At 37.1% G+C, this 15,573-nt stretch overlaps 1 protein-coding gene across 2 annotated transcripts; it reads right to left on the reverse strand.

Moving 5' to 3' along the window:
- Positions 1-5,398: 5,398 nt before the first annotated feature.
- On the reverse strand, positions 5,399-15,004 carry phf10 (PHD finger protein 10). Of its 2 annotated transcripts, none has more exons than XM_079472473.1 (12): positions 14,646-15,004; positions 14,218-14,324; positions 13,998-14,128; positions 13,837-13,920; positions 13,595-13,737; positions 11,762-11,911; positions 10,916-11,025; positions 10,166-10,316; positions 9,743-9,877; positions 6,096-6,204; positions 5,716-5,904; positions 5,399-5,613 (listed from the first exon to the last, which is right to left on the reverse strand). In XM_079472473.1, exons 1-12 carry the CDS (start codon positions 14,724-14,726, stop codon positions 5,528-5,530), a joined length of 1,476 nt encoding a protein of 491 aa, XP_079328599.1. In that variant the 5' UTR covers positions 14,727-15,004; the 3' UTR covers positions 5,399-5,527. The 2 variants fall into 2 exon arrangements, with proteins under 2 accessions (XP_079328599.1, XP_079328600.1); XM_079472474.1 differs by having other exon boundaries at positions 14,451-14,743.
- Between the last annotated feature and the right edge of the window lie 569 nt (positions 15,005-15,573).

The following is a 15,573-nucleotide window of genomic DNA, read 5'->3' on the forward strand; positions in this document are numbered from 1 at the left end:
GCTCACTCCACTCTTCCCTTTCGAAGCACTGCGTGCGGAGCCTGACGCAGATCAAAGATGTTGTCACGTTTTTCCGCTTCTTTGCTAAAGTAGATAACGTGTTTATGAAACACGTTCTGTAGGGCAGTTTGTCCGTTTGGGGCTACTGTAGAAACAACATGGAGAATTCCATGTAAGGGGACCCGTGGTGTATGTAGAAAGAAAAAGCTCATACTGAGATAACAAACACATAACGCTTCATAATATAAGGTCTTTATACATCTCTGGACACATGGTTATGTTATTATTAAATCGCATTTCTGTCAATAGATCATCCAAAAATGTACACATTGGACCTTTAAAATGTGCCAAGTTTGCGACTTTTAAACATCTCTGCAGCACTTTACATTGACCTCACGTTCATGTTGGCTTTGCTGGTGTAATCTTTCTTGAATTTGAAAGGAATTTGAGAAAACAGACAGCCGTACTCAAAGTGAAACAGCATGTTTAAGCTGTCAGTTATGTGTGACACCTGTGATTGAGAAAGATGGATTGCCTCGTGCGATGTAAATTGGGTAATTGCACTAAATGGCACTAAGTGTTTTCTTTGGCAAGTGTTTATAGAGATTCGCTGAGGTCAGCAATGGTGAGTGTAGAAGAGTAAAGCTGAAATCATTTGAGTTTGGAAGTGAATGCAAATTGCAGATTCATGTTGTTTCAAAGAAATAAAGTTAAATTGAAACAGCTAATATTAGGGCTGTCAAACGATTCATCACGATTAATCGCATCCATAATAAAAGTCTGCTTTCACATAACATACTGTATTTATCCACATACATACATGTATACATATTTAGGAAATATTTGCATCAATCATTTAAAATATATTTATGAATTTTGATCATGTTTATTTCTTAAATATATGAATGTATGTATATGTCTTCAGAAATATAAATGATTAGGCACAGTGCACAGACATATATAAATAAACAAACTTTTAATGTTGATGCCATTAATGGCGATTTTGAAGTTTATTGACAGAAGTAAATTCACCTAAATGCACTCGATGTTTTCCTTTGCTTAATGTAGACAAAATGTCTTTACTGGCCTTTGATTTAATCCAAAGCAACTGACAGTCTGTATGAATTTCTTCTGCAGAACACAAAAGGGGTTTTTTTAAGGAACGTTGGTAACCGAACATCACAGGACCCCATTCACTTCAATTGTGTGAACACAGAACCAATATAAGCGCATGTCTTCTTTTGTGGTAAAATGCATATTAATGTAGTAGAGCAATGTAAAGTCACTCGTTCATTAAGAAATGAACTTAATAAAAAGTAGAAAAACTTTAAGACATCTCTGTGTATTTTTGTATCTTTGTTTCCCTTGGAATCGACCTCATGACCTTGGCGTTGTTAGCACAACAATCCAGCAGTTAAGCTGCAAGAACATGTGTGTTACTGTTCAAGCCTTCGAATGAACAGCTTCAACACATCTTCTCTCCAGAAACACACCACTGCTCCGTTTGAGTCCTGCAGGCCGCTGCTGGGATGTGCAACAGATGGCATTTCTAAATAAGTGTTTTGATTGTGAAATAAGTCAAAGTTTTACGAGTTTTGAATCTACATAACAACAATGGATCAAAACAACATGAAACATCTGGAAAAGATATTTAGCAATTGCTCAAATTACACAGTATCTGCGTATGTTGCAACTTTTAAATATTTACATAAACTGTGATTCTTTGGAAATGGCAAATACATACTTTACGAAATCATGATCGTCAATATTCAGGATACATTTTGTCACAACACATCCAATTGGGTGAAATCCCACAGGATGGGTTAAGATCCCGAGTGTGTAAATTCAAGCTACTTGAATTACATCTTTAGTGTATAGAAAGCCAGGAGGTGATTTCACTTCAACAGCTGTCATGCCCGAGTAAAGAAAAGAAACATTAAGAAGGCCAGAGTCCTGCCAAACTAAACCAAACCTTCATGTTACGAGAGTACAGACCGTTTCATTGGACGAGCGCGCTTGACCCCAGTCTGTGTTTGGCTTGTGTCTAATAATATAACTATGAATATATTAATATTCCATTTATTTATGTTCATATTAATTCATATCTTTTATTGTATAAAAGTTGTATAAAATAAATAATTTGTTGAATTTTTATGTATGTTCATTTTATTAAACAGTTGTTGAATAGGTCCTGCAGTTCGGTCGCATTTAAAGAAACCGTACGGTACACTGTCATCTAGCGGTTGAGCTTGGTATCGCAGTTTAAATTCAAAATATCCGAGAGACAAGTTTAGCCAAATAAGACAGATTGTCATCAGGAATAATGTACAGGAGCTCCACTGTTTGTGAATGTGTACCGGAAGTTCAGTCAGGGGGTCAGAAAAGTGCGCATGCACAGTAGCGTTTCTTAAATTGTTAAGATGAAACCGTCTATACAAATCTACCAATACTAAAGATCTTCAGAGCTGAACCTCTCAATAACTGATCTTTTGTAGACCGCCACCGCTCACAATGGTAAGAGATAAAAGTACGAGCGGTGAGTAATGGATGGGGCTGTCAGGCTCTTTGGCTTCTCTCAGAAGGGGGAACGTTTCATCATGAGCTCCTATAGTACTGCTGTGTATTGCCATAGCCAGCTGGCATGCTGCATCCTCTTCTGCAGATCCCATCATCTTCTCACTGTGGGTCAGTGTAAATTAGTTCTCCCCGAGGTCAAAGGTGACGCTCCTCTTCCCAGGAGTCCACCCATCCAGAACAACATTCCCTTCAAACAGGAAGGGAGGGCATCGTGCATATGTTGCGCTCACTCAGAGGGCCACATGCAGACCCGACAGGCTGTGACACTACAGTTTAGGAACTGTGAGGTTAATGAATCCATACCTTTTGTGTGTTATACGTCTTTTAAGCTTTGGTGTGCAGAGGTTCCAATAATGTGCAGGTGATGTTTGGAGAGTGTGTGGTCACTGGTCAGTCGTGTTAGAATGAGCATCTGTAGCCACTTGATCCAGAGGAAGTTTAGCATCTGCATGTCCGTGTTTTGGTCTAAAGAAACAGCCGGTGTTTATACTCAGCAAGATGCTGTCGGTAACCGTGTAGCTATTGAATAACTGCTGCATAACATTTTTTTTATTTCAAAATAGTTATCAACATCAATGGGATTAAAGGATCTGGAGAAGATGGACCAGCACACACTGAACTCATCTCAGCATCCCAGCAGCGCAGACGTGGAGTCCTTTCTATTGTGAGGAGACAACAGGTGTGCAGCCCGTGAGTTTCTCTATTGCCTAACTGCTGTTTTGTGGTTATACGGTTTAGTTGCGTGGAAATAGGAGGGAAAGTATGATAGAATAGCTCTTGTTACTTAATCTCGCACTCGGTGAGCAAGGACGGTAGAAAAGCGTTTCTTTAAAACTTGTCATGGTGGTTTTCTATTGCGGGTGGGTTTAATAATTGATTCCCAATACAAGCACTACTGTGTTGTCTGACCACATGTCAGTGTTGAACATGAGGAGATCGGTAACCACAGTCCTGCTAACAGTTCAAAAGGACATCACCTGACAATAACTGTATTTAGGAGACTGTCATGGTAAAAGAATACCTCTCAGAGTAAACGTGTCTGTTCTGTGTTCAGGTTTTGAGATCACTTTGAAGACAGGTGGGTTATAACTGTTATTTTATTATTTCTATCATTTTCTACATTTTAAACTTTGAATTTAACACGTTTAAAATGATAAATCTGCAAAAGAACCAATTGATAATATGCAATGGTATTTATGCTAGCTACTGTTTAAAATCCACATTTCCTAAAAATATTTGCTAAAGAAAGACACATTATAACAAGATACAAAATCCAACATCATCACCCTTTCTTCATTTTCACTGCAATTTTTGTTGCATCTGTTTTTTTCATTTGTAAATATTACAAACAACAGTTAAAGTCATAGTTGAAAATATTGTCATCGCTTACTCATCTTCATGTCACATCGAATCTGTATGACTTCCTATCTTCTGCGGAACACAAAGGATGATATTTTGAAGAACGTTTCTAACACTCATGTGCGATATGAATAAACATATACAGGATATTTATTTATATGGTTCCAATTGTTTTATTTAGTTAACTTGACACATTGCATAACAACGTCGGCTCAAATGATTTAAGATGTACAAATGTGTTATTTGTTGAGGTTAAAAATCATAAACTTAAAAAGATCTAAATGTAATATTTCATCCAGTTTTTCAAGACGTAGGCCTATGTTGGGAACGTAGGCTATTTTACGTTGTAAACGCGTGAAAGAGGAGTTACCGCGCCCTCGTGTGGTGGCTAAGATGAAATTGCTTATTTTTCATACGTCAGTGAATAGTGATAGAAAAAAACTATTTTTTATCATTGACATAACACGAAGAGTTCTTCAAAAACTGATAAAAAACAAAAATCACGTTTTTAAGTAATAAAATTCATAGTATTTAGCCTGGGTAAAAAAAAGAACACAGCAAATTTCCTAACAAAATAAAACAATTCTTTTTGAGAAATATTAATAACAGATTTTTAAGTTTTCCCCAAGATAATTTAGGTTGTTGTTAAAATGTAAAATTGTGAAAATTTTACTTTTACAAAAAGCCGTGTCAGTAATAAGACAACAATCCAACATATTAAAACTGTATAAACGTCTTAATGACATAATGATTTTAGAGATTTTCATTCAAAGCAGAAAAACTTCCAAAATAAGTCTACACACTTCAGCCTTTAAAGCCAATAACTGAGCTAAACACCCATGTATACTTCATGTCTATCTCATGAATACTTATTTCTATTGTAATAAGACGTGTTATTTACGTCTTCATAAAAACAGCCCAGAACTACACATAGTGACTGCTGGCTGCACACGCCTCCTTTTCTTTCGGCTGGTGTATCGTTTTTCGTATGAAGGGACCCTTTGAAAAGCGACCTGAAGATGATCAGATCCAGTTCCACAACACAAACTCGCAGCCGCCAGACATCACCCTCGGCTCGGTCAAAACAAGCAGACTACTCAATGGAAAGCTGCATCCTTTGTTTTGAGACTTTCACAAGTGTATCTTTACCAAAGAGCAGGCTGGCGTGTCCATTGTGGCGCATACGCACCTATCAGGTGGCACAGCAGACGTCTTACACGCAGGTCGCCCTCACACCTGTTACCTGCTGCTTTTCTATCCACCTCCACGTGGCATCTGCTACAACACAATACAAAAAAATACAGTTCCCATTCAGTGGGCAGTGAAAGCCGAGACTACTGACTTGGGTCATTATGGATTGGTTTAAAAAACCTCTGCTGCTAGGACAACATCAAAATGACCTTTCATTAAATGTGAAATATTAGTGAAAAGAAAAACAGCGAGACAAAATATTTTCTTTATAACTTTATTTTGAACAACACAGAACTACAAGAAAACAAATGCAACATACAAAACATTGTTTGGGCTTTTGGAGTCGTAAAAAATAGAAATGAATAACAAAACTGTCATCAAAACACAAGGCGTTAGAAACCTATTTGGATTTTTTGGGTGTTTTTGTCGTTCCTTTTTTCTGAGGTGTGGGCACCTCTTTGTTGCATAAATCACAGACCCAGCAACCTGTTAAACAAGAAAAACAACATGAAAAATGACGTCAAGCCACACACATGTACAAGAAAAACCCAATCCGATGAGACATGCTGTGATCCGATAGAGACTCACCGAGAGGAATGGAGTCCATGCCCACACAGAAGGTATGGTAACCCCGATCACACTTATCACAGAACATCATCTCATCCTCGTGATGAGGCTGCTGACAGACGGTGCACGTCTTGCATTCCATGCACTGCCACGGGTACATCTTGACATGGGACACCAACTCCATGCTCATATCCAGACAGGACGGGTGACCTGTACACAAAACAGGCCTCTCTTAAGATCTCTACATACACGCATACAACCGAGATGTTTTATCCAACATTGCGACTTTCAGGATGCTGACACTTTTCATTTAAAGATGACAATGGGGAAATGATTCAAGAGAATACATGAAGTACTAAAGAGAATGTATTTGGGGTTAGAGTTTGAAAATGTTGACTTACCGCTGTTTTGGCACTGGGAGCAGTGGATGAGGGCTTCTGGTTTGCCTTTCTTGTTGGCCTCCTTACCCTTCTGACATATGCCACAAATAGCATTGGGAATGACCTTATGCTGCAAGGGCAGAGTAATGCTATAAACGCCATGGCAACCAAGGTCATGTGACATAATTCTCGATAAACACTATGATTTTCAAATTCATCTTTGTATATTTATAAATATAGACACATGTGGGACAGAAGACCAAAACATGAGCAACAAGGACAAAGAAAAACTTGAGGATATACTTATGTACAAATTATGCACATGTGACTAAAACATAACAACATAAAGACAACCGTTCTAATACAAGGTCTTTTTGGTAGTTGCCATTTTGTTAAAATAATACGTACAAAACAAACAAAAACACACGCAAGAACACAACTTTAAATGGATAAAATGCCTTAAAGGGACAGCTCACCCAAAAATATAGGTTTTGTCATCATTTATTGTTCCAAACTTTATTTGTTGTGATGAACACAGAGAAATATATTTGAAAGAATGTCAGTAACCAAACAGATCTCATCCCTCATTGACTCTTAACTCTACTATGGCAGTAAATGGGCGATGAGATCTGTTTGGTTACTGACATTCTTCCAAATATATTTCTCTGTGTTCATCAGAACAAAGACATTAATACACATTTGAAACGTCTTGAAGGAGAGGAAAGGATGACAGAATTTTCATTTATGGGTGACCCGTCCCTTTAGATGTAATCTGGATGCTTTCACTCAGTGCTCACAGTCACAAGCATTAAGAAATCCCTCTACAATCTAATTTCTTTAAAACCTCTTTATTAAAAAGCTTAACTGTGACGTTTCTCTATATATTGACATGTCAAAGGCCCTGCTATCCAACCCTTATACTGAAAGGGCAGTGATAGCAGTACGAAAAACAAAAAAAGGCTAATGGAGAGAGGCCGCCGGCTTAAAGACACAGATGTTCAGACGTTGGTGAAGCTCACAGCCTTCATACTGTCACATCATTAAAAAGAGAAACCATAAGTCGGGATTTCATGTATGTGAAGTTAAACTACAAACACTTTTAACAAGACAAAAGAAACGGAGGAGAAAACAAGCCAACAACATACTGAACATACAAAAGCTGTACCTACCACACTGTAAAGAAATGAATGAATGACTCAAACAGTTTGATAACGCTGTGCGAAGTCTAACCAATATACTCTAATTGTATAAATACATAACATCACATTTTACATTTTGGAGGAAATTTGGGGTTTTGCAAGAAAAACAATCATCCCTGTTGTAATACTCTAACGGAGAAAACACTTTTTTTTTAACTATATAAAAGTATTTAAAAAAACTGCATTGTGGGAGACAACATCACATGCAATGTGCTCATCATAGTGCACATTTTGGCAAATGTGGGAGCTATTACATGCACACAAAAGACCTGCATACTTTGTACAGTATGCATACTGCAGTAACAATGATAATAGTAGGGAAGCATGCTATTCTGAACACGACGTGGGACTACTATCACTGACTGTCTAAACTTCCTGAGACAAGATTACTACTTGGGAATTAAAAAGAGCTTTTAGTGTGCATCGTTAAAGCGCTGATATCAACTATTTGGAAAAAGGAAAAAGTAACAGACATCAAAAACTATTGCACAAAAACGCTTACTACCCACATGTACTGTCATTCCAAATGCTTGTAGTGATACTCATTGGACAATATACAGTACTAAATGCATACATCCCTTCATCAAGGAATGAAGTATAATAATATATTATCATTTGAAATAGCTATCTATTTTGCATGGCTGGTGTTAAAGGTAAACCTTTTGTTGAGACAGCAAGCATATTCTGATGAATACTGAAGACAAAAGCGTACACAAACTAATCGGGGGAACCCAAAAGAAACACTGATATAAAGCATAAGGTGCACACAAAGCCAGTGTAGAAAACCACTGACGTTCCCTTTAACATAATCATTTTATATCAAACGACAGTTTGATAACCAGTTTACTATTAAAAGTATTAATGCGTCACTATTAAATCAAGTTTAAAGGTGCACTCAGTCGGTATGTGTGTACTGGATTTATATTGATTTACAAAATATTCTTTTTAATTTGTATATAATTTTCATTATAAAAGTTTGACACATAAAGAAAAATGAAGCATGCTACATTATTACATGCGAGTGCCATTCAATTGTCATCTTGGAAAAATATGCCATGTTATGTTACATAATGCTGTGCTATGTGTTAAGTAAGGTATAATGTACAGGCAGCTGGTTGTTATTGCAAAAATAAGCCACGACAGTGAGATCAGGATCTTGTATCACATTGAAGGGGGTTATTTGGCGATAACAGCTTGTACATCATCCTGCTTATTACACGGCTGCTTGTCACATGAGATGTGAATTTGAAATATTATATTAGTTCATGTTTACCGATTATGCAGACCCCCGTGAGGTAAAGCTGTTTACTTTCAGTTATAAGGTACTAAAGTCACTAACAGGCAATTTGGTTAAATCATTGTAAATATAATGTCATCAAAGTTATTAAAAGGCATTTTTATATTTAATTTGTCAGAAAAAAACGGTCAAAATAATTTGCTGCATCCGGGTTTCTGTGTGTTATTAGTTTTGAGGGGTTGTTATCTGGGAATAACGTACCTGCAAATGTCACGACTTGCCAATCAGAATCAAGCATTCCAACGAGCCGTGTAATATGTTGTGTGTTATGTTATGTTGTGTTGTGTATGTTTTATGTTGCACTATGTGTCATGTTGTGGTATGTTCTGATCTCATACATCAACCAATCACAAATAAATATTATTATTTTTGTCACTTGTTGTTGGATTAAGAATAGAAAACAATATTTGTGAGCCTTTCATTTAACTCGTGTTAAGGTTCTTCTATATGATCAGCAGAACGACAAAGAGAAAAGGAAATGTCCTCTTGTAAACCATGTGACAAAAACAAATAATAAAATATATAAATATAAATGTAAAATATGTCATATTTCTATTCAATCCATGATACTATATCTTATATCCTGTTAATAAAATCTTAAGTAAGTATCTTTAAAAGTGCTATTCATTGCTTTCATTTTTTAAATGGGGGAATACTGAGTGCACCTTTAACATTCCTTCAACGGTTTTAAATCTATGATCTACAAGTTAAAGTAAAACACTATGCAGTATTTAGCAGCCAAATAAAACTACTCATTTGCCTTTCAATTTAACTGACAGGCAGACCATCAGGTAGAGTCACAGAGGTATTTTAAGCCATATAAAGTACTGTTCAATTAAAGTAAATAATATGTGTACCACAGCAAAAAAGCCATAAACTAACAGCAGTACCACACAGGAAAGGTTATTGCTCCAAAGGTCTGTACAGAACACAGAAACTGTCACTGGGTTTCCGGCACTGGAAAAATGAGTGCTGCTATTAAAAAGAAAAAGAGGTTCCATTGCAGAGTGCAGTCCCGATCTATGACCACCAGGGGGAGAGTGTCTGAGTGCATGTGTGTTTGATAAGAAAGAGGACATCTCTGCTGAAAGTGCTGGAAAAGAGCGGTGTCGAGAAGGGGAGAAGAGAGATGTTGGGTTATTTAAAAAAGATCAGGGGCTTTTTTCTTCTACCTTGTACCCAGGGACAGATTTTTGTTGGATGGTGCGAGGCGTGACGTCTTTGCTCTGGGCTCCTTTGCTCTTGACTTTGGATTGAATTCCACTGTCTTGGCTGTCTCCATCTGATGTGTTTCCAGATGAACTGTCCTGAAAGTCCACAACAAATGAACCATTATGAACTTAAAACGTGTGATAAATCCTCCCCTTCAGTCTGAAATGCCTGTTTCATATCATCGATTAGATGGATTAAATCTGTTCTGTTATATGGAAGTGAAATTTGTTGTGAAAATAGTTTGCGCTGGATTTTGATTTCCTATATCACACTGGATATCTTGGACTTGCACATCATTGTTTTTGCGTAAACATGATGTTCTACATACTCAAAAACGGCATATTTACCAAACGTCAGGCAGACAGGATATGAATTCAACTTACAGAGGAACCTTTGGTTTTCTTGCCGTCTTCTTTGCCCTCTTCTCCATCGTCAGAATCTCCATCGCTGTCCAGAGCCGGCAGGTCAGGGTCCAATGGAGGCTCATATAATGCCGTGTTCAAGGGCAAGTAGCGGATTTCATTTGGAGAATACCTACAGACATACAGTGACTTCAGTTTTTCATCCCTACCTGCCAGTAGCTCACAACTCTTTCTCAGGTGAACAGGATGATACATTATTAGAGTGAAAGTTCAACCAAAAATGAATGTTCTGTCATCATTTCCTCACCCTCGTGTAATTTCATACCTGTATAAATCACTTTGTTCTGATGAACACAAGAGAAAATATTCGGAAGAATGTTAGTCATTTTCAGTTCCGGGACATCTTTGACTCCCATAGCAGGAAAACTTAAATGGTAGTCAAAGCTGCCCCAGAACTCTTTGTTTTTTTTTCAAAATTCTTAACAATATCTAATATTGTGTTCAAAAGAACAAGACCAAATACTATATTTCTTCCTACTATGGTATTCAATGATGTTCCAGAACTGAAAATGGCTGACATTCTTTCAAATGTCTTTCTTTCACTGTGTTCATCGGAAATAAGAAATGTATACAGCTTTGAAACAACCTGAGGGTGAGAAAACGATGACAGAATTGTTATTTGTGGGTGAACCGTGTCTTTAATGCTACAGATAAACCAGAAGCACTGATGGGTTTAACAATGGGCAACAGATGAATTATTACAACATTTACCTTTTGTAGTACTCTTGGAACTGCCCAGGGATGAGGGCAACTGGGTATGGACCCGTTTTGGATTTTTCTGGAGGGAGGACTTTGTATTTTCCTTGAGGTACCTGAATAATCTAAAAAAAAGAGAGAAGTTGTAAGGATGTTGTTAAGCAGTTACAAGTGTGTTCTGACTGGTTGCTAGGTGTCGCTAACTGGTTGCTAGGATGCTATGGCTGGTAGGTAATGCAATGATAAATGATGCCCAGACACGTTTCTGGACAAAGGGACATTTGGACCTACTGGATTGGCAGGATTCATCATGCAAACATAATTATTGACTTAAATGTATTCATCTAAATCATTATTTTGAAAAACAAACATTAAAGATTTTAAATGTATTACTGCAGGACATTCTTTTTTAATTGATGTGCACTTTCATAATGAAATCAGAAAATACACTTCATCAGAGAAGGGCCGCCCTCTTGTGGTGATTCTTCTCTGATGACATCAATTTGAATCCTGGCCAGAACATCACTTGACTCCTTTTATAAAAGTGATTATTAGGTCATTTGACCCATCTATACTATAACAGTTATGAGTAGAGAATAAAGAAAAGAGGAGGCTTAAGGCACATTTCCATGTCATCATTTGTCATTGTTAATATTGCATCAAATACCGTACAGTTGACTTCACACCGAGGTATTATCGTACAGTGAGAATTTGACATTGTTACATCCCTACACAATACTGAACACATTTACCTTTTCAGGTACATGTGGACTAAAATAATGATTAATAAATAAACAATATTGCACACATGCAGTTTATTAAATTAATCTAATCAAATTAAATGAATATATCCCATTTTACATGTGTTTGTAGATCAAAATAAGCTCTTCTCTCCTCCATACGCTCTCGGTTGAAATTACTGTTGAATTCAGCAGCTTTTTTAGCAGCTTTCTTTATGTACTCGGGCACTTTACTGGCCTCCACTTTCTGAGGGTTTTGCTGCTGCAGTTGCTAAAAAGAATACAGTCAAAGCATTAGAACACACAAACACCAAACCAAATCATTATTCCTGCATATGACTCTATGATCTTTAGCTCTATCAACAAGCACAAAGACATGTGTATGTTAGAAACACACCAGACAAATACTAGAATATGAATGAATTAAGGGTGCTCCGAGCGATCTCTTAACGGCCGATCAAATGACACATCGTGTAGACTGTATGTGTTTTCAACTGCCCTGCTGTGCTGATCGAGCGGCGAATGAAGTCTGGACAGTTCATCTCAGCTGTTTCCCATTCATTAGCTTACTTGCAAATGCCTGGTCTGTTTTGGAAAACGAGTGGAGACTTGCCTTGCAGATGCATCTGTCACTCAGCCTCCACGTCGTGTGCATGCATACACACAAGTGATGCAGTCGTATCCCTCAGAAAAGCGACTAGCGTCTAATTGGATAAACATTCCCTTTCAGTGAACAGAATATGTCTCTTTTGGTGTCTTCTCTGTTCAGTGAGCAGCAGAAACAGCACATTCATGACCAAACCGCAGCTGCTAAGTGAGTGAGTACAAACCCCTTCTACAGGCACATGTCATTGTTATTGACTTGACATAAGAACATAAACATTTGACTGAAATTATAATTTTATGTCTGACAACCAAAAATATATAAATGAATAAAAACAGCATTATTGGCAATGCAGTTGTTTTAAAATATAGTTCGTTTAGAGTATAAATACAAATTCAGCGTGATGACGTCACGAACATGATATTTAGCACGTAACACCACGTAGTGGTGGGTAATAATAGATTATGTCGGATTTCTTACGAGCCTGTCCATCAAAATGACAGTCAATTAAAAAGCATAGAGCAACCTCTGGTACACACTGCAGATAAATTTGGTTTGCCAGAAGCTGTCAAGACCAAACAACAAACATAAAAGTTGTTAAAAAAAATTAACATGGCAAAGCTGCAAAAGAGAGCTCTCCAACAAAATCAGCGCATCTGTCAGAGGTACTTAAAGGCTAAAATACACTACAAGACTTTTGCTCAAATTTTCAGTCTGGACTTGATGTAGAAAGTCTGTGCCAGTCCACAGATTTGATCAGTTAGTAGTGTCTATCTGAAACTTTCAAAAAGACTGCAAGTGTATGATGTCTAGTTTTAAAAAAATTTAAAGGTTGATGGACAAAAAGCAAATCTTAGCTGAAAAATAACAGATAGCAAAAGGTTTCTATTCTTACAGCTGCGAGACACCAGAACGTTGTCAATCATCACGAATGCGGACACATGGAACTATCAGGTCCTTCACTCCCGCATTCAAATGGGGTTGACACTCCCAAAAGTTTGCAGTTTGTACGTGTTTGTTTTATAGTTTTATATAATTATTAAACAGGAAAGCTCTGTTATACTCTAAGCTTTTCCTATGGCTGCTACCATTTGTTTACTTTCTAAAAAGGGAGAAGAATTTGCAAGTTGACAATTTAAGATTACTTTCCATCTCTCAATTCATTAAGTAATATACACAGTTCTTAGAAATTGTTAAACAAATATTTCTACATGATAAATAGAAGGGTTCATATAGATCGGTCATCGGTGATCGAACCGGCCGAAACTTTGTAATAAAGATCTGTTATCGGTGATCGGCCCAAAAAATCCTGATCGGAGCACCCTTAAAACTATAGTATATGACACTCACCGCACTCAGTGTGCTCACAGAGTATTCTTTAGTTATCCTCTGCCGCTCTTTCTCTTGGAGTATGACGGAGTACTCAGCGTGTTTAGCAGGATACTCCTTTATCATCAGATCAATGACCTCATCACTGCGTAAGGCAGTAAGACCTGAAGAAGACAAAAGGAAGCAAGATGTTAAGAATCTTACATTGTTATCAAAATAACTTAAAGATGAAATTAAGCCTGAATAAACAAAATTATCCTCACCTAATGTACACTGTGTTTCTGTAATAACATTCTGCTCTCTCAGATACAGTTTCTCTTTGTGAGACAAGTCTCTTCTTTCCAAATCTAGTGTCAAGTGAGAAAAAGGTTACCGTATGTGACTTTTACGCATTCATGTGTCGGATTCAGTTCAATAGCAATACCTGGATATTTCCGTTTGAATGATGTGACTCCTAAATATTCGCTGACTTGCTCTTGTAACATATAATACTCTCCTGTGTCATCTGGAGGCCATTTGTATTCTGTCAAATTTTCCGCAGGGAAATATGTTGGTCTGTAATAAAACACAGCAATATAATCAGAGTGTAACCATCACGACTTTAATAAGATTGATGTATATTTAGATAGTGTAAATGTGCTCACCCCAGCTCTTGGTTGGATGCGTCACAGCTCCTGGAACTGTCCCCTGAACCCATCCTGCGTCTCTTTGGAGCTTGACTGCCATCGCTGGAGTTCTCCTCAATCTCATCCTTAAAGATTATAATATATAAACAAGAGTCAGTCAGTTACATACGACCATCATCCTCTCCTGTCACAACAGACCGACAATGGCCATCCAATAAATAAAGTGTCTTAAAAATATAAACGCTGTATACCAATGTTTTTTTTCTAGAGATGACATTCTGAGCATCACATACGCTTATTGTTGTCTTCACTGCGGCTAACATGCTAAGAGTAAATAAACAAAGGCGCCTATGCCGCCCATTAACGTAGATGTGGAGTTCGCATATGGAAACATTCATAATGAATAGTCTAACATGTACACCACGCATCCATTAGCACGCACAGACCTTCATTGATTGCGTCCCAGGAGTTGCAGGATTGCTATCACAAGGTCTTGGCAACAGTACAGCGGCCATGTTGATGTTCATTCTGCTAATGAAAGAGTGTCACATTCCGACTGGAGGGCAGAGACGAGAACAAGAGTTCCGACCACAAAACAAAAGTCCTGTTCCGAAGCGATCATCCCTTTGCCATAGTGGTCCATTCACAGAGTAAAGACCTCCTGGTGTGTAACGTTATTGTGGAGTGACGTTTTGTATGGTGTCCGTTTGAGGGCGATATATGTCGTTTGGACGCGAGTTATGGTTTCGCACCGACGGTTTGACTGGACGCACCGCATCTGTGTTTCTTGATCATTCTGGCTAGTGTCTAGTAATATTTAATTTATATATATATATATGTATGTATGTATGTATGTATGTATATATATATATATATATATATATATATATATATATATATATATATATATATATATAATTTTATAATAACATTTTATTGGCTACAAATGGTATTAAATAAACCATTTGTTGCATTTTATTGTATGTTGTCAAAAATGTTGTGTAACTTTGTCTCATTTAAGTTTAGCTTCTTCTGCCGGTGACCCAAAATAATACTGGCTAGACATACTTTGAACTTGCTAGTTTATGTAGTTTAGTTGTTATTTATTTTCGCTCGTTAATAGAACAGAGGGACTCCATTCTTTGCAGACATGAACCGGAAATTAAGTTTGGGCCACGAAAAATATGATCTGACACGAGCTAATATTGTAATACACATTGTTATTATGTCACAATTATTATAATTTAATCGAAACAGAATCGCATATCATGTAAAAAATTGACTGAAAAATATACTTGACGTAATAAATAAAGCAATACTTAGAAAATGATATTACAATTTCACTATTCGATAAATAATATGCTTTTTTCCTCC

This window comes from Barbatula barbatula (assembly GCF_947034865.1).
Source record: "Barbatula barbatula genome assembly, chromosome: 14".
Lineage (NCBI taxonomy): Eukaryota > Metazoa > Chordata > Actinopteri > Cypriniformes > Nemacheilidae > Barbatula > Barbatula barbatula.

Bases quoted from the DNA above. Each gene is read 5' to 3' on its own strand.
- phf10 (XM_079472474.1), bottom strand. From the start codon at position 14,627: ATGCGTGGTGTACATGTTAGACTATTCATTATGAATGTTTCCATATGC. The intron at 11,912-13,594 runs GTGAGTGTCATA...TATTCTTTTTAG, and splicing joins CTGTGAGCACACTGAGTGCG to CAACTGCAGCAGCAAAACCC. The intron at 9,878-10,165 runs GTAAGTTGAATT...GTGGACTTTCAG, and splicing joins AGAAAACCAAAGGTTCCTCT to GACAGTTCATCTGGAAACAC.